General features: G+C 42.4%; 1 protein-coding gene across 2 annotated transcripts in view; it reads right to left on the reverse strand.

The window, feature by feature from the left end:
* Window positions 1–7144: 7144 nt before the first annotated feature.
* LOC110505113 (leucine-rich repeat and immunoglobulin-like domain-containing nogo receptor-interacting protein 2) overlaps window positions 7145–20694 on the reverse strand; it is a 406552-nt gene continuing 393002 nt past the window's right edge. For both annotated transcript variants that reach the window (XM_021584096.2, XM_036969788.1), the window contains one exon: window positions 7145–10283. In XM_021584096.2, the coding sequence (XP_021439771.2) occupies window positions 8427–10271 (1845 nt within the window). In that variant the 5' untranslated portion in view covers window positions 10272–10283 and the 3' untranslated portion in view covers window positions 7145–8426. The remainder of the gene's footprint in view (window positions 10284–20694) is intronic.

Here is a 20694-nt window from a genome sequence, read left to right on the forward strand (position 1 = left end):
AAAGAAATTCTACAAATGAACTTTAAACAAGGCGAACCTGTTAATTGAAATGCATTCCAGGTGACCTCATGAAGCTGGTTGAGAGAATGCCAAGATTGTGCAAAGCTGTCATTAAGGCAAAGGGTGGCTACATTGAAGAATCTCAATATAAAATAAATGTGTATTTATTTAACACGTTTGGTTACTACATGATTCCATATGTGTTATTCCATAGTTTTAATGTCTTCACTATTATTTTTAAATCTAGAAAATAGTACAAATAACGAAAAACCCTGGAATGAGTAAGTGTGTCCAAACTTTTGACTGGTACTGTATTTATTTGATAGGGGGGCACAAACAGTACAAAAACACAAACATACCAATGGTACAAGCCATTCTGTATTCTGTTTCCGTGGGATCTCTCTGTATTTGACAGGATATGCGAGATCAAATACTATGATCTGCAGGGTGCGTGTGTATGTTTGGGTGTAGAGTGCACATATGTATGTGTAATAGAGGAGGACACACACACTATATTATACTCTATATATTTCCCTCCAGTGCAGCCAGACGGTGGTGGGTCAAAAGGTAGAACAGCAGTGGGATCACCAGGGAGCTCATTTGGCAGGAAGCACACCACGAGGGAGTGTATGAAAGCTCACCTAATGAAAGCACACAGCGTCCAACCTGTCCCGCTCACATCTGCCCAGACTGCAGCAAATGCCAGCTCCACTCTAGTACCATTTGATGTCAATGTTGGGCATCCCATCCCTCTCCTTACTCATCCACACCTTTACATTCTTTACCCTTACACAGGGAAGGCAATCCATTGAATGTAATCCAATCTGTTGACAATCCATTGTGTCCACAGGGTAAATTCGTAGCAGCAGGTTTCGAGTCCTGCATAGGCAATGATTATTCTGTTTGCGAGCTGAGGAATGAGGAATGTTGAGTTAAGTCAACGGCAGCTGCTGTGAGATGATGCTGCTACAATTTCATTTTGACTATGTACGTTTGACTACATCAAGAAAAAAACAGGGACATGTTGCAGAAAATAGACATGCCTCTTTGCATTTGTGAATAGTAAAAGTTTGAGAGCTTCCCCATAAACGTACTGACTACATCGGATTAGATTGGTTGAGGGAAAGGAATACCTTGAGGTTCAAGAGCCCCATTACCAAATAGCTTGTAAAGAACAACCTTTAACAAAATAATGCATTTGATAAATACATTTTGAAATAGTTAAAAGGATGTTCCTTTTATCATGTTTCAGGTAAGACCCAGATCCAGACAATGTCGAATTAACAACGGTTTAATAATCCAACATGGGCATGCAATAGACAGGTCAAGGCAGGCAGGGATCAGTAAACCAGAGGTGGGGCAACGGTACTGGATGGCAGGCAGGCTCAGGGTAGGTAGAGTGGTCAGGCAGGGGGGCTCACAGTCAGGACAGGCAAGGGTCAAAACCAGGAGGACAAGAAAAAGAGACACTGGGAAAAGCAGGTGCTGCGAACAAAAACGCTGGTTGACTTGACAAAGAAGACGAACTGGCAACAGACAAACAGAGAACAGGTATAAATACACAGGGGATAATGGGGAAGATGGGCGACACCTGGAGGAGGGTGGAGATGAGCACAAGGACAGGCGAAACAGATCAGGATGAGACAGTACCCCTCCCTCTAGTGACGCCACCTGGTGTTCTACCTGGATGCATACGTGATTGAGTGGAGTGTTGGCATTGGAATTCAGAGAAGAGGCCTGGGGCCAAGATGTCCCTAGCGGAGACCCAGCACCTCTCCTCCGGGCCATAACCCTGCCAATCAACCAGGTACTGGAATCCCCTGCCCCGAGGTTGACCCTTCAGGAGACATCTCACCCTGTACGCCAGTGGAAAGGTCTCAGCTTCCGGGGCCTATAGCGGCGTGCCAGCGCACCCGGCTTAACATCCTTGTGTACTGGTTGGTGTTCTGGAAGCAAAGTGGCCTGGGCCTTACTGAACCCCTTTGGGGTTCCTGGTACTCCGCGGGAATGGCTGAGAGGTTCGGGGCAATTTTCAAGCCCCCAGAAAGACGTCCCAGGACAGGCAGAGCTAATTTCAGGCAATGAGTGTGGCAGAACGGGCTCCATCCCAAGATGGCACCAGTAAACCAGTCTTCCTGTAGACCCCAGGAAGACTAGCTGCTGCTTTTGCAACAGCTAATGTGGATCCTATTAAAATACCAAAATACCAAAATGGAGCGATTGTGTCGCTGGAGCCAAGATAATCCCAATACCACATGTACCTGCGGAGCCTCAATTAGCAGGAATTGTATCATCTCGCTGTGGTTCTCCGACACACGTAGGTTGATGGGGGTGGTATGCTGGGTGACCCAGCCTATAGAGCGACCGTCCAGCGCTGTAACATTCATGGGAATAGAGAAGAGTTGTGTAGGGATGCCCAGCTCGGATGCCAAAGTAACATCCATAAGACTCATATCAGCCCCTGAGTTGATTAGTATCTGGAGAGACTTGGACTGGACGCCCCACTGCAGAGTGGCATGGAGAGGGGGGCGAGCACGAGGAGAAGCAAAATTAAAATTATCCTTAAGGACAGGTAGACACAATTACCGGCAGTACCGCAATACAGACAAGTCTGGGTGTTAAGTCTGGCAAATCGGCAGTCTTTAAGGCAAATCGGCAGTCTCTGGAGGCTAATGGAGGAACTCGGTAAGCTCGTATTCTTTCGTGGACTTCCAGAGTTCATCAGAAGCAAGGCAGGATCCTTGAGTGAGTGATTGGGATCGCAATCAGACCTCTTCTTCATCCTTCGTTCCCATAGCCGACCATGGATCCAGATGGTTAAAGCGATGAGTGAGTCAAGATCCGTCGGTAGTTCCCGGGCTGCAAGCTCGTCCTTTACTTCCTCAGATAATCTGTGCAGGAACGTGTCGAACAGCGCTTCCGGGTTCCAGGCACCCTCTGCTGCTATCGTGCACAAATCCACCGCATAGTCTGCCACACTGAGGGAGTCCTGCCGAAGCTGGAGTAACTTCTGGATAGCATCTCTCCCGGATACCAGAGCCTCAAACTTCTCACCTCCACCAAGAATGCCTCCAGACTGAGGCAGATGGTGGATTGTTGCTCCCACACCGCCGTGGCCCAGGCGAGTGCCCTCATCAGCATAATAAAATACGCTATCTTCGAGCTGTCCGCGGGGAACAAAGAAATTTGCAGCTCGAAAACCAGGGAGCACTGGGACAGAAAGGCCCGGCAGGTTCTGGAATCTCTATCGTAGCGCTCCTGGGGAGGAAAGCGGGTATCCCGGGAAACTGGGGTGATGGCGCTGCTACCAGCCGGGTTACTGAGGGGCTAGGAGGTTACCTAGTAGACAGGTGAAACAGATCAGTGCATGACACCTTTCCCCAGGGAAAGAGAACTTCTGACATCAATAGGATTATAAATAAAGGTAAAAAAAAGGGATTTCTTAGCACCGGTTAAAAAGAGACAACTGCTAAAGTATGGTATATAAACTAAGGCACAGTGGACGTCCATCTGGCTATACTGCTCGACGGGGTGTCACAACAGATCACCTAGAGTTACAGCTTATCATAAGGTACTCTACCTCAGGTGAGCAATACCTCAAGACTTCTTTAATATTAGACATCGCACACCAGCTGTTATTGACAAAAAGACACCCCCACCCCTTTTCTTACCAGAGGTAGAGTCTCTGTTCTGCCTGTGCATGGAAAATCCCACCAGCTCTATATTGTCTGTTTCTTCGTTCAGCCACGTCTCGGTGAAACATAAGATGGTACAGTTTTTAATGTGCCGTTGATAGCATAATCTTTATAGTAGGTCATCAATTTTATTTTCCAACGATTGCACGTTAGCAAGAAGAATGGAAGTTATTGGGAGTTTGCTCGCTCGCCTCCGGTTTCTCAGAAGGATCCCTGATCTTCGTACCCTTTTCTTCACGCAAAAGGCGTGGATCTGGGCCTGTTCTAGTGAAAGCAGGACATGCTTCTCGTCGGACTCGTTAAAAGCTCTTTGGGCTGCAATCCCGTTAACGGGATGATATGACAACAGCCAGTGAAAGTGCAGGGCGCCAAATTCAAAACAACAGAAATCTATCTCATCATTAAAATTCCTCAAACATACATCTCATACCGTTTCAAAAGTAGTCTTGTTGTTAATCCCACCACAGTCGCCGATTTCAAATAGGCTTTACGGCGAAAGCACCACAAACAATTGTTAGGTCACCACCAAACCACAATAAAAACAGCCATTTTCCCAGCCAAAGAGAGGAGTCACAAAAGCACAAATAGAGATAAAATGAATCACTAACCTTTGATTATCTTCAATAGATGACACTCATAGGACTTCATGTTACACAATACATGTATGTTTTGTTTGATAAAGTTCATATTTATATAAAAAAATCTGAGTTTACATTGGGGCGTTACAGTCACTAGTTCCAAAGACATCCAGTGATTTTGCATAGCCACATCGATTCAACAGAAATACTCCTCATAAATGTAGATGATAATACAAGTTATACACATGGAATTATAGATATACCTGTCCTTAATGCAACCGCTGTGTCAGATTTCAAAAAAACTTTACAGAAAAAGCAAACCATGCAATAATCTGAGACGGCGTTCAGAACAATCAAGTCAAATTAGCCGTCATGTTGTAGTCAACATAAGCCATAAATTACATGCTAAATATTCCCTTACCTTTGATGATCTTCAGAATGCACTCCCAGGAATCCCAGGTCCACAATAAATGCTTGATTTGTTTGATAATGTCCGTTATTTATGTCCAATTTGCTACTTTTGTGTGTGCGTTTGGTACACCTATCCAAATGCTGGTGCTGGTGGAACTTTTCTTCGGACAAAAACTTCAAAAAGTTATATTACAGGTTGAAGAAACATTTCAAACTAAGTACAGAATCAATCAATAAGGATGTTTTTTTTATCATATATCTTCAATAAAGTTCCAACCGGAGAATTCTTTTGTGTCTTGAGGAGCAATGGAACGCAAGTGGATCATGTGGAATGAGCGTGACCAGAAAATGGCTGACACCTGTTCATTCTGTTCTTATTCAGTCCCACAACACAGTAGAAGCCAGATTCAAATTTCTATAGACGGTTGACATCTAGTGGAAGCCCTAGGAAGTGCAACTTCATTCATGTCTCAAGGGGATTTCAATGGGAACTGTGTTGAAAACCTACCAACCTCAGATTTCTCACTTCCTGTTTGGATTTCTCCTCAGGTTTTTGTCTGCCAAATGAGTTCTGTTATACTCACAGACATCATTCAAACAGTTTTAGAAACTTCAGAGTGTTTTCTATCCAATACTAATAATAACATGCGTATATTAGTAACTTGGACTGAGGAGCAGGCCGTTTACTCTGGGCACCTTTTATCCAAGCTACTCAATACTGCTCCTGCAGCCATAAGAAGTTAAAGGAAAAAGTTTATTCCAGTCCGCGGTGAGTAATCGCTTTTCTGATGTCCAGAAGTTCTATCCGCGCATAAGAGATGGTAGCAGCAACATTATGTACACAATAAGTAAAAAAATAAGTTACGCAAAAAAAATTACAAAATTGTACAATTGGTTGGGAGAATGTAAAACATCAGCCATGTTCATCAGCTCCATCTTTTACTCATGCCACACTGTCTGCGTCGCACCAAACGACGCACCAAACAACGAGCATCACAAACACTGGGAATCTTCCCATTCAGTTGGTCAACTTTTACATTTACCGCTACCCCACTACCCCAGTATTCACTCATTTCAATGGCACCCTTGTCTTGAGAGCAAATCAATTCCTATGTCTTGCCCCCATTCATTTAACGCGGAGAGCCTTCTCCCTCTGACCAACAGAAACACAGGCAATTATCAAAAGACCACTTCTGGTTACCCTCACCGATTCCACAGCACCCAACTCTGTTTTCACCCACCCTGAAACCAAAAGGCAAGGGTCCACCTTTTCCCAAAACTTCACTCCCACTGTCACAAACTCATCTTTATCCTGACCCTCAGTGCAAGCCTCGGGCTCCGAGAACTTGACCACACCTACCACTTCCGATACTTCACCCTCATTCACTTCCTTTCTCCTCCTGTCTTCAGCTCACTCTGCTTACACTTTCTACCATTGTTCTTTAACCAACCATCTCCCTTTTCCCGCCATTTTTAACCAGCTCAAGCTCACTCTCTTCCTCCCTCTCGCTCTCTTAGACCTCCTCTGCTTGAAATGAGGTCATCGGCTCGGCCTGCCCTTAATACATTCGTGTGCCCATATATGGTAGTAAGATCAATAGCCAAGATACTCAGCTTTCCACAGACACCCTGCTTTTACAGATAAGGCTACCGTTCTCAAACCCCCAAAAATCCAATAGTGTCCTTAAATATGGGGACATTACATTTAACTATGGCGCAACAAAATTACAGAAGTGACAAGCAGTGATAAGTGCTAAACCTAATTGATACATATGCTCTCAGTTTTTTTGTATTAAAATGTTTATCGTATTAGATTAAGTACAAATTAGCTTGACATTAAATTTAATTCTCATTCTCTGTAAAGCAAGGGGATGATATGAACAATTTTAAAGACAGAGAAAAGCACAGCTGCGACACAGTAATGAAGGAACAATCTAATAAATCAGTCTTGAAAATGTAGTGAATTGGGCAGCATTGTATCTTCTGTAGCATTGTAATCTGCTATCTGCTTAACCCAGGATACCCCTCTGATTTGCTGTCCTCATCCAATTATACATGGTATGCCTCCAGGTGCTCATTTGGACTGTGTCAGAAGGTTAAATGAATTCCTCCACATTCCTCCTCTGATAGCGCCTTCCAATTGACACAAACTACCTGCAATATCATGCTGTCAAGGCTAGACATTTTGCACCATGCCTATCTGATGTGCATTGATTTTAAAGGTTCGAGGGGGGTATCACACAAAGGTTCAAAGGTTATGGTTTTTAGTGAGTGAAAGGGATATTTTTTGTGTACAGTAATTGTACATTCTGGAAAGGCAATGCCTCAAACCATTTAATTTTCTCAACCTGTGATCTGTCGTAAATGTGTTTCTGCAGATCTTCTGATGGCCTTGTCAAACTCATCTGATGTTGTAGAAATGCACAACCCTTACAATTCATACACTGTAAAACAGTAGAGAACAATTCAGTTTCTTTAATGTCAGTGATTGATATTTGAAATGTTCCAATGTAACAATTTTATTCAACCATATGGCTTTTCCCTGTTAGTGTTACCCTGCTGTTTCCAGATGTTCAACAGGCAGATAATACTATATACTGATAAATACCCAATTTAGCTTTGTCATTGTAGTCAATATGTAGACACTCTAAATGTTACAAATAAATCTTATTTTATTTCACATACATTATTATTATTTTTTTTACTTTGAACTTGTCACAATCTAAATGATTCTACAACAAAATGAGGAACTACCACAACAAAGTCTAAATTTCTTACTGGGGAGAGAAGATATCAACTTCACTGCAGCAAGATGGACACATGTATTTTGCCATTAGGCAAAGGTTACGGTCAAAGTAATAAAAAGACAAAAATAGGATGAAAAAGTGGTCTTTGTAGGTTCTCTGTCAACTTCAATCCTCAAAAGTATTTATTACTCCCCAGAATAGTGTTATAATACTAACTTTTTTTAAAACCTCAAACCACTTTGATAAATAAAATACATGTTAATTTATGGTTGACAATAAATAAAATAAAATATTTAGGGGAACAGGTATCTTTTCTCCAGTGTGACGTTGCAATCCTGTAGAAGCCCTTTCCTATTTTCATGGACAATTTCTTAAGTGGGGAGTTACAATTTTGCTTATTAGGTTGGGGGAATTGAGATTTTGGATGACGTTGCATCCCATGAGTATTGCTATGAACAGTTTGTTTTTAATGAATATGTACATACACGTACATAATGAAGCATTTACGTACACATATGCAAAGATTATGGTCGGAGGGAATGATGCTCAGTTTGATCAGTCTGTTCTGTGAGTAAGCATGGTGCAAGACCAAACAAATAAGAGTAATACTTTTAGATACAAATTTGTACTGTACACGGTTCTGTAGTGTCTTTAATTCCAACCCAGCACTTATGGATTCCTTTTGGGTATATAAATTGAATTTGAAAAGCTTGATTACTGACACCTATTCCTTACAGGTCACCTGGGTAGCAATTAAGTTCATTTCGGAGGATCCGTGTCACTGACAACTGTGCAAAAACAAACGTCACAATGTCGTAGCATTGCATCCAATAAGATGGAATGATTTGGGACTGCACTCCTGTGTCCTGTTATGGCGCTCTGCAGTGCTATTTCCATTCCCGGTAGCATTCTCATGCAGTAGTGGGAAATTCAGAAGTTAATAAATAATCCTTAGATTATTCCCAACATTTGGATTCCCAGATTCACAAACCATGTTAGATCATTTTCATGTTAAAGCGACGGGGTCCAGCTTCCCCCTCTGCTCCTCCATCTAAAGAGGTGCCATTAGACTTGGACCGAGGTACGTATTCAATATCTATGTTGTTTTTATGCTTCCCTTTGCCCCGACTCCAAACGAACAGGAGGAGGAAGCAGAACAAAACCACCCCCAGGAATGTGAAACAACCCATTGCTGTCGACACTAAGATAGTCTTTAGGTCCAAGCCGTAGGTCACGTTGATAGTCCCATTGGTAGTGGCATTGCTGGGATCTGTGTAGTACTGGGTCCTGTTTGCGTAGAGCGACCCCAGGCTTTTCACTGCTAGGGAGGTCATTAATGAGTCGTTACCCGCAGTGTTGGTTGCCATGCAAAGGTACACCCCGCCGTCCTGCACCTCGGCCGCCTTGATCTCCAGCGTCCCATTGTTGTGGACCATGACTCTACCGTGGCTCTTGTTGGTGAGGAGGCGCCGGCGTGGGGACAGCCACGACACCACCGGCCTGGGGGTCCCCTCAACACTACAGTGCAGTCTCACTGGCTGACCTTCGTCTACGGCAATTGTTTGCGTCTTGTTCTCCCGTATTTTGGGCTTGGTGCACGTCACATAGTAGGAGAGCAGGGTCTCCTTGAACTCCCTGAAAGGCCTGCCGCGGATGCCCTCGGGGGTACTGCACTCCGGCTGCGAGTCACCAAAGTAGATGGACTGCCTCCTCTGCAGGATCCACATGAGGCGGCAGTCGCAAACCAGGGGGTTGTCATCGATCAAGAGTACCTCCAGAGCCTCAGGAGCTTGGAAGACACCCTTCTCCAGGGTGTCCAAACGGTTGTGGGAGACGTTGAGAACCTTGAGCCACCGGAGGCCCTGAAATGCGTACGGTTCAACGGTCGACAACTGAGCCCCGACCAGATGCAGTTCTCTTAGGTGCACCAACTCCGACAGCATCCTGCCTTCGATGAATGTGATGCGATTGAAGGACAGGTTGAGGAGCGTCAGGTAGTGCAGGTGCTTGATTGCCTGGTATGGGAAGGTGGACAGGTTGGTGTTGGTGATGAAAAGCGTGGTCAAATTGAGGCCATGCAGCGTGTTGGCCGGCACACTGTCCAGCGAGGTCCAGCTGTCAATCTCCAGGTGGCGCAATCGGAACAGCTTCTTGAAGGAGTAGGCATGCAAGGTGCTGATGCTGAGGTATCGCAGGTGAAGTCTTACCAGGTTGTGCAGGTGGGACAGGGCCTCAGTAGGCACCACTGTCAGATTGCATCTCTCCAGGGTTAGAGTCTCTAGGCTAAGCAGTCCACTGAATGCCCGGTGGGAGATGTACACTAGGTCATTGTCACCCACCTCCAGGAACTTCAGATTGTTCAAGTCCTGGAACATGTAGTCCAGCAGGATGACAATATTGTTGTCGCTGACATCCAACCGGGTGAGGTTGGACAGGCCTGTGAAGACACCCATAGGAATGAGCTTAATACGATTGCTTTTGAGACTAAGGGAGTGCATGCTGTACAGAGGGTTGAAGGCCCCCGGCTCCACATAGCTGATAATGTTCCCACTGAGGTCCAAATCCTCTAGACCAGGATAGGGGGCAAAGTCATCCGGGTTGACGGCCTGCAGCTTATTCTTGCTCAGGTCCAGGATCCTGGTCTCGATGGGGATACCGTCTGGGATGCTAGGTAGGCGTTTGCGGTGGCACAGGACCGACTTGCTCTGGGCCGAGCAGTCGCAGCGGGCGGGACATCCCAAGGCAGAACCCACGAAGACGGCCACAAGAGCCAGTCCCAGGAACGGTTGCCAGCATGAGAGGGCCGTGTGCAGCATGACTTTACTCATACAGTCGACCATTCTGTCACGGCTCTACGAGAGAGAGGGAACACACACAACAAGAGAATATAATTAGAGAGCATAAATTGGTAAGAAAAAGTGACATGTGAAAACCTTCATGGATGTCAATATAAACATTCTTTTAAGATTATAAATGGACACTAAAATGGATGAGATCATCTTATTACTGGGTCGAAATTGACTGTCATCTTATTTCAATGAACATTGAGGACAGATTAGAATGGCCTTGTTTCTCTGACGCAAATGACTCATTTTCAACATCCTTAGCCATCATAAGCATTTCACACAGTACTGCAGCTGAAACCAGCAATCATGCCCCACCTATATCCCCTGACTCACGTACTTATTCAACATAATGTCACAATTTAGGCCAATGAACTCTTTTCTTTCAATGGTTTACTCTCGTGCTTTGAATTTAAGAACAATTTGTCTATAGTCATTTGTTATATCGGTTGGGTCTCCTTATAACACAAATCACTTCATAGAGTCTGCAGTCTATTGTTGTGTTTCATCCACAGCAAACTGATCAAGGGAGATGAATGGAGGAGTTATAAGAAAACTATCTCTATGATACGTCTGATCATTATTCTAACCGAGGAGGATTCAGGGGATGTATTCGGATTTATATGTATAACTGTGCAAAATATGTAAGGCCATAAGCAACTAAACAATGACGCTTAATCTTTTCATGTTCATATTGTAAAGTGAGGAATTGCTAGCAACAATGTTTGTCCACAAGTCCACATGTGATGTTTTTTCCCAATTCAACTTTTTAAAAATCCAAGACATTCCATCTATTTCCATCTCTGTGTGTTTTCTTCACATTGAAAAAGTTATATTGTTTATACAGGAATATATCTTTTGCTTTTCTGACCCTTACACTGAAATAATGAGCATGATTTTATTGATTTTCTTAGATAAACTTCCACCCCTCATAAGTAATAGAAACTGCACAACAGCTGCAAAATGACCATGGAACAAAAGAAAAAACATGATTGGAAAAACATGATTATTTCCGCCGTCCAAACACATTGAGAGTGAACACAATCAACACGTAGAAATTGTTGGAGGGCAGAACCTAATGGGAAGAAAATTAGGTTTGTAATTATACGGATTATCACAAAGGCCGCAAAAGCTAATAAATGAAGATCCGGGAGGTTAATCCGTTTTTAAAAATCCAATTAAAAAAATTAATCCAAAAGGTGTCAAAACAAACACCATCACACTCTGAAAGAGTAGCATCTGTAGTCAAGATGTGTCTGCTTTTCTTTTCAGCAGCAGAGAGTGGGGTTGAGATATTGCCTCTCACCTGTAGTAATAGGATGGGCCAAAGCCTTACACGGAACAAGATTCTCAAATAAATTCATTCAACAGTAATGTAACGCCTCAGTGTTACCCGAACACTTACTCATAAGGGGCACAGGGGAACATGCCCCATCAGATTTGTCCTGTTTAACACACACACACATACATACATACATACATACATACATACATACATATATATATATATATATATATATATATATATATATATTATTCAAAGGTATGTGGACCCTTCAAATTAGTGGATTTGGTTATTTCAGCTACAACTCTTGCTAACAGATGTATACAATCGAGCACACAGCCATGCGATCTCCATAGACAAACATTGGCAGTAGAATGGCCTTACTGAAGTGCTCAATGACTTTCAATGTGGTACCGTCATAGGACACCACCTTTCCAACAAGTCAGTTCATCAAATTTCTGCCCTGCTATTGCTGCCCCGGTCTAATGTAAGTGCTGTTATTGTGAAGTGGAAACGTCTAGGAGCTACAACGGCTCAGTGCGAAGTGGTAGGCCACACAAGCTCACATTACGGATCCGCCGAGTTCTGCATAGAGCATAAAAATAATCTGTCCTCGCTTGCAATACTCACTACCGAGTTCCAAACTGCCTCTGGAAGAAACAGCAGCACAAAAACTGTTTGTTGCGAGCTTCATGAAATTGGTTTCCATGGCCGAGCAGCCGCACACAAGCCTCACCATGGGCAATGCTAAGCGTTGGCTGGAGTGGTGTAAAGCTCGCCGCCATTGGACTCTGGAGCAGTGTAAACACGTTCTCTGGAGTGATGAATCATGCTTCACCATCTGGCAGTCTGACGGATCGAATCTGGGTTTGGCAGACGCCAGGAAAACGCTACTTGCCCCAATGCAATGCCAACTGTAACGTTTGGTGGATGAGAAATAATGGTCAAGGACTGTTTTACATGGTTAGGGCTAGGCCCCTTAGTTCTAGTGAAGGGAAATCTTAGTACTACAGCATACAATGACATTCTAGACGATTCTGTGCTTCCAACTTTGTGGCAACAGTTTGGGGAAGGACCTTTGCTGTTTCAGCATGACAATGCCCCCGTGCATAAAGCGAGGTCCATATGGAAATGGTTTGTCGAGATCAGTGTTGAAGAACTTGAGTGGCCTGCACAGAGCCCTGACCTCAAACCCATCGAACACCTGTTCGATGGGTTTGAGGTCAGGGCCTAATCGCCCAACATCAGTGCCCGACCTCACTAATGCTCTTGTGGCTGAATGGAAGCAAGTTCCAACAGGCTGTTATTGGGGGTCCAACTCCATATTAATGCCCATGGTTTTGGAATGAGACGTTCGACGAGCAGGTGTTCACATACTTTTGGTCATGTAGTGTATATTATATATATTATTGCACATTTTGTTGTGTTACAGACTGAATTAAAAAATTGATTACATTAATTTTTTTCTCACCCATCTACACACAATACCCCATAATGATATAGAGAAAACTTGTTTTTAGAAATGTTTGCAAATTTATTGCAAATGAAATAATTCAGAAATATCTAGTTTATCTAGTTTATTAAGTATTCAAGCCCCTGTTAGAGTCACTTTTGGCAGTGATTACAGCTGTGAGTCTTTCTGAGTAAGAGCTTTGCTCACCTGGATTTTACAATATTTGTCAATTTTCAAGTCTTGCCATAGATTTTCAAGAACATTTCAGTCAAAACCACAACTCGGTCACAAAGGAACATTCACTGTCTTCTTGGTAAGCAACTCCAGTGTAGATCTGGCCTTGTGTTTTCGGTTATTATCCTGCTGAAAGGTTAATCTCCCAGTGTCTGGTGGAAAGCAATCTGAACCAGGTTTTCCTTTAGGATTTTGCAAGTGATTAACTGCATTCCATAACATTTTTATCCTGCAAATCTCCCCAATCCTTAACGATTTCAAACATACCCATAACATGAATGCAGCCACCACTATGCTTAAATATATGGAGAGTGGTACTTAGTAATGTGTTGTATTGCATTTGCTCCAAACATAAAACGTTGTATTCAGGAAAAAAAGTGAATTGCTTTAAACATTTTCTTAACAGTATTACTTTAGTGCCTTGTTGCAAACAGGATGCATGTTTTTGAATATTGTTATTCAAATTGGATGCAGTCTATCACAGTGCCATCGGTTTTGTCACCAAAGCCCCATATACTACTCATCACTGCGACCTGTACGCTCTCGTTGGCTGGCCCTCGCTTCATACTCAACGCCAAACCCACTGGCTCCAGGCCATCTACAAGTCTCTGCTAGTTAAAGCCACACCTTATCTCAGCTCACTGGTCACCATAGCAGCACCCACCCGTAGCACGTGCTCCAGCAGGTATATCTCACTGGTCACCCCCAAAGCCAATTCTTCCTTTGGCCGCCTTTCCTTCCAGTTCTCTGCTGCCAATGACTGGAACAAACTGCAAAAATAACTAAAGCTGCATACTCTTACCTCCCTCACTAGCTTTAAGCACCAGCTTTCAGAGCAACTCACAGATCACTGCACCTGTACATAGCCCATCTGTAAATAGCCCATCCAATATACCTCATCCCCGTACTGTATTTATTTATGCCTTTGTAATCTTCTGCACATTCTACCATTCCAGTGTTTAATTGCTACATTGTAATTACTTCGTCACCATGGCCTGTTTATTGCCTTACCGCCCTTATCCTACCTCATTTACACATGCTGTATATAGACTTTCTACTGTGTTATTGATTGTATGTTTGTTTATTCCATGTGTAACCCTGTGTTGTTGTATGTGTCAAACTGCTTTGCTTTATCTTGGCCAGGTCACAGTTGCAAATAAGAACTTGTTCTCAACTAGCCTACCTGGTTAAATAAAGGTAGAAAAAAAGAATGTTAAAAAAAGAAAATATGTACAGGCTTCCTTCTTTTCACTCTGTCAATTAGGTTTGTTTTCTCTTATTATAACCATCAACCTCTTGAAGCTAGGGGGAACTATTTTTATTTTTGGAAAAATATTGTTCCCAAAGTAAACTGCCTATTTCTCAGGACCAGATGCTAGAATATGCATATAATTGACAGCTTAGGATAGAAAACACTCTAAAGTTTCCAAAACTGTAAAAATATTGTTAAAAACGCTTGTATTGTTTTCGCTGTAAAGCACAATTTCAAAATCTGAGACGAAAGGGTGATTAACAAAAGGCTAAGCTGTGTTTCGCTATATTTCACTTGTGATTTCATGAATATGAATATTTTCTATTAAGATTATTTGACCGTTAAGCTATGCTATTTTGCGTAGTTGATGACAATTATCCCGGATCTGGGCGGAGGGGGGGGTTTCCAAGAGGTTAAACTCTGTAACTGTTTTAAAGTCAGCATTGGCTGAGAGGTTTCCTTCCTCTCTGGCAACTGATTTATGATGGGCACCTGTATCTTTGTAATGACACACCTCAATTTATTTAGGCTTGCCATAACAAAGGGGTTGAAGACTTAACAACTCAAGTGATTTTTTATAAATTTTTAAAAATGTCAAAAAACAGAAATCCCACTTTCACATGATGGGGTATTGCATGCAGGCCAGTGACAAAAAAACTAAATTTAATCCATTTTATATTCAGGCTGTAACACAATAAAATGTGGAAAAGGTGTAAGGCTGTGGATACTTTCTGAAAGGCACTTTATACAAAACATTTAAAACACCTGCACTTTCCATGACATAGACTGACCAGGTCAATCCAGGTGAAAGCTATGATCCCTTATTGATGTCACTTGTTAAATCCACTTCCACCAGTGTAGATGAATTGGAGGAAAAAGTTTAATTAAAGAAGGATTTTTAAGCCTTGAGACAATTGAGACATGGATTATGTATGTGTGGCGTTCAGAGGGCGAATGGGCAAAAACAAAAATGTAAGTGCCTTTAAACGGGGTATGGTACTAGATGTAACGAGGCTGGGTATTTCACGCTCAACAATTTCCTGTGTGTATCCAGAATGGTCCACCACCCAAAGTACATCCAGCCAACTTGACACAACTGTGGGAAGCATTGGAGTCAACATGGGCCAGCATCCCTGTGTAACGCTTTCAACACCTTGTAGAGTCCATGCCCCATCACATTGAGGCTGTTGTGTAACTCAATATTAGGAAGGTGTTCCTAATGTTTTGTATACTCCTTCTCTCTCTCGCTGTCTCTCTCAATACTACTACTACTACTACTACTACTACTACTACTACTACTACTACTACTACTACTACTACTACTACTAGCCACCTAGTCATTTTATGAAGTTCGCTTCAGCTAGCCCAGATAGCTAGGTATAAGGTTGGGAGATTGGGAACCTATGTACCAAAAAGCAATTTCAGGGTAACAATCAAGTTTGAGTAGGTAGCTTGTCTAACTATCTTAGCTGGGGTTTGTAGGGTTTAGCAAATCAAGCATAATAATATACTGAATAAGACTCACATTCCTTTCAATAGTTTACCCAGATTCTAGCAGAGATGCAGAGAAGCATATTTAGTTTCATAAACAATTAAACACCAGTCAGGAGGATACAGATAGCTCAAGAGTTATGCTTAGATCTATAGCCTATAGCTTCAATCTGTGTGTAGTAATGTTATCTCAGAATGCCATTTCACAAGGCAAGTTATTGCCTAATGTTAGCTAGCTAACTAGCTAATATTGAACCTATTTGGTTCACAAAATACCCCAAATTAAAGCCTGCTGTTAGCTAGCTAGCTGATGTTAGATGGCTGGCTCGCTAGCTAACATTATTTTTATGATTTGTGTGTAGTATGTTAATGTTTTCTCAGAATGGCATTTCATATTGCTAGTTATAGCCTAAAGTTAGCTAGCTAACTAGCTAATATTGAACCTATTTGGTTCATTTTAGTTAGCTATGACAATTGGTTTGTATTGCTAGTACTCTATGGATTGGGGTCATGGTTCATTGTTTAGTTAGCTAGCTTGCTAGCTCCATGTATAAACAAATAACCCCAAATTAAATCTGACTGTAAGCTAGCTAGCTGACGTTAGATGGCTGGCTCGCTAGCTAACATTATGTTCATGATTTGTGTGTAGTAATGTTATCTCAGAATGCCATTTCACATTGCTAGTTATTGCCTAAGGTTAGCTAGATAATTTGGCTACTTTAGCTAGCTATGACAATCGGTTTATATTGTTAGTACTCTATCGATTAGGATTATGTTTCATTGTTTAGCTAGCATGTGTAAACAATAGGCTCCACTTGGCCAGATGATTACATGACCAATCAAGTTAGCCAGGTGTGTCTGACGGTGATTATGGCTATCCATTGTATAATAATGCCAAAATATTTGTTTCTGGAATTTGTCTTTCAGCATTAGTAGAACACGCCTGATTCTCCTCTACCAGTAATAGTAGGAGAATGGTCCAATGCCTCCCATCAAAAAGATAGCTGGCCCAAGCAGGCACAGGTCAAATTGTATTTGTCACATACACAGGGTTAGCAGATGTTATTGCGAGTGTAGTGAAATGCTTATGCTTCTAGATCTGACAGTGCAGCAGTATCTAACAGGTAATATCTAACAATTCCACAACTAAACCTAATAGGTAAGAAATATCACAACAAAACCTAATACACACAATCGAGTAAAGAAATTAGATGAAAATAGTTAAGTATAATATATATATGGATGGGCAGTGACAAAGCGGCTAAGATTCAATAGATAGTAAAGAATAGATAGTGAAGGATACAGTATACAGTATATACATATGAGATGAGTAATGTGAGATATGTAAACATTATTGGAGTGGCATTATTAAAGTGACTAGTGTTAGATTTATTAAAGTGGCCAATGACATCAAGTCTTTCGGTAGGTTTAACAATCTAATGGCCTTGAGATAGAAGCTGTTTTTCAGTCTCTATGTCCCAGCTTTGATGCACCTGTACTGATCTCGCCTTCTGGATGGAAGCGGGGTGAACAGGTAGTTGCTCGGGTGGTTATTGTCCTTGATGATATTTTTTGCCTTCCAGTGACATCGGGTGTTGTAGGTGTATGGTAGGGCAGGTAGTTTGCTCCTGATTATGCGTTGTGCAGACTGCACCAACCTCTGGAGTGCCCTGCAGTTGGGGGCGGTGCAGTTGCCATACCAGGTGGTCATACAGGCGGCAGGATGCTCTCAATTGTGCACCTAATAAAGTTAGTGAGGGATTTCTGTGACAAGCCACATTTTTTCATTCTCTGAGGATGAAGAGGCGAGGTTGCGCCTTCTTCACCACACTGTCTGTGTGCGTGGACCATTTCAATTTGACGGTGATATGTACACGAGGAACTATAAACCTTCCACCTTCTCCACTGCTGTCCCGTCGATGTGGATAGGGGAGTGCTCCCTTTGCTGTTTCCTGATGTCCACGATCATCTCTTTTGTTTTGCTGACATTGAGTGACAGGTTATTTTCCTGACAACACACTCCAAAGGCCCTCTGCTCCTCCCTGTAGGCTGTCTCGTCATTGTTGGTAATCAAGCCTACCACTGTAGTGTCATCTGCAAACTTGATGATTGAGTTGGAGGGTGCATGGCCACGCAGTCATGGGTGAACAGGAGAGGGTGTAGGTGAAAATTCATGACTATGGTTGATTTTCAGTAACCTATATTGTTGTCTTTGAAGTAGAAAGAATAACTGATATAAGTTTAAATATTAGACATGTGTAAACAGAATGAAGGCTGAACCCATGTGAGTGTACAAAACTGGATCAACATCGAATTGACCAATGGACATGTAAAAAACAGAACGTAAGCAGAATCTGTGTGTATGAGGCAAGGTAGACTAACAAGACATGACTGGTCTGGGCCATATCTGATCTTGTGAAGGCTACTGGACACGCACATGGGTAAATCATACATAAACAACATCGGCCTGAACTTGTAAAGACCTCTGGACAGGAACATTGGCTAAGCAGTGAGGGGCAACAGTAAGAGGGGGCATGTCATGCCACCAATAGACTATGCCCCAATGTCTGAGCCAATAAGAGAATGGAAACTAAGTAAGACAACAAGATTCATAAAGTGGAGTGATGTAAGGAAAAGACTGTATAAAAGCCAAGTACTAAGAATGAAGTGTTAGTTCTTCCATGGAATTGCTCGGCTTTGTTACTCTCCGTAATAAAGTCTATTTGAATTCACAAGCTCCGGTATCTGAGAAGTATTTGATTCAATATTTTCCACAACAAAGGCTGAGAACACACCCTTTTGTGGCCCCAGTGTTGAGGATCAGCGGAGTGGAGATGTTGTTTCCTACCATAACCACCTGGGGGAGGCCTGTCAAGAAGTCCAGGACACAGTTGCACAGGGCGGGGTCGAGACCCAGGGTCTCAAGCTTAATGGTGAGTTTGGAGGGTACTATGGTGTTGAATGCTGAGCTGTAGTCACCTGAAGCATGAGGATCTGCAGCGAGTGGTGAACTTCATCAACAACTAAGCAGAGGATTATGCAAAAGTATTACCAGGACACCACCCAGGGCACAAACACTTTGGTGGAATGATGCTGCCATCCCATGTTTTTTTAATTTATCCTTTATTTAACTAGGCAAGTCAGTTAAAAACAAATTCTTATTTTCAATGACGGCCTGGGTTAACTGCCTGTTCAGGGGCAGAATGACAGATTTGTACCTTGTCAGTCGGGGGTTTGAACTTGCAACCTTCCGATTACTAGTCCAACGCTCTAACCACTAGGCTACCCTGCCGCAGGGCGGAGTCCCTACAAGGAATCGACTAATAGAATTTTGAATATAATTTTCATTGCATTGTATGAGGTTATTCTTCTTATCTAAACTTGAGAGGTACATTTATGTTGTACAAGGTTGTATTGACTTCTACATGTTTTTGGTTATTTCCTGTTTTACAGCTTCGATGCTCTGGAGCCTGGTGTTGTTGTCGCCAAGGAGTGTAACGCTGACATCCTGCCTCCCATAGATGGTCTGTCTGTACAAGCACCACCTGGACTGGACACAGCTAGACAAACTTATGTTTTTGAGAAGATCAGGGAGTTTTGTGACAAAGAGGCTATGGACATCACATTCCCTGCACCAAAGTCAAGGACAGTACAGAAGATTCCCTTGTTCACGTGTGGTTCGGACGGACCAGTTATCAGCACTATCTGCAGTGCCTCTATTCACATGACTCTCTCCTAACACACACGCCATACATTGCTGCTACTATTATTTTTTTTATCCTGCTGCTCAGCCACTTTACCCCTGATTGTATGCATACTACTACCTCATCGATCACAGATATTGTTACTGATATATTTCTTGTACATACAGTATATTATTTTATATATATTGACAATATCTATTCCTGATATTGCTACTATGCAAGGAACCATTTGGCTGCACAGTTTACACCTTCTGTAAGGACCATCATCTTGGCAAGATGTGGCTGGAGGTTATAGCAATTCTTTCACATGACCTATACATTTAGACAAGTGTGTCTGGGTAAGATTCATGTAATATTTACAAAATATGTTTTTTCTGTTTACCTGTTTTTTCCCTTATTGTAGACTACTACTTTTACCACTTTTAGTCTTAATCTTCACTACACTACCCACTTTTTAGCACATGACCTCACATGTGAATCCTTAAAGAGATGGATGGGGCTGGAGGGAGGGTGTGAACAATGCTGAATGTGGGACAAAAGAGATCTCTCCAGTAGGTACCAAAACATTCATAGGTAATTTTCTCAAAATTTTCAAAGTATAATTACTTTCCCATTGTTCCTCAAAAATGCAGTGTATGATATACAATTGTGTAGCTCTTAGTCTCTACTTTTATCCAATGTAAATAAAACACTATTTCAAATTTTGCTACATAAAAACGATTTGAGCCAGTCAGTCACATATATGCCTAGTTTCAGGAAACTAGGTGTATGTCCCGTGTCACTACTTCACAGGAGAGCCATTTGAATGCACACTTTTTTTGCCTGCTTTTCCTTCACTCTGCGGTCCAACTCACCCCAAACCATCTCAATTGGGTTGAGGTCAGGTGATTGTGGAGGCCAGGTCGTCTGATGCAGCACTCCATCAGTCTCCTTCTTGTTCAAATAGCCCTTACACAGCCTGGAGGTGTGTTTTGGGTCATTGTCCTGTTGAAAAACAAATG

Source organism: Oncorhynchus mykiss, chromosome 31 (assembly GCF_013265735.2).
Source record: "Oncorhynchus mykiss isolate Arlee chromosome 31, USDA_OmykA_1.1, whole genome shotgun sequence".
Lineage (NCBI taxonomy): Eukaryota > Metazoa > Chordata > Actinopteri > Salmoniformes > Salmonidae > Oncorhynchus > Oncorhynchus mykiss.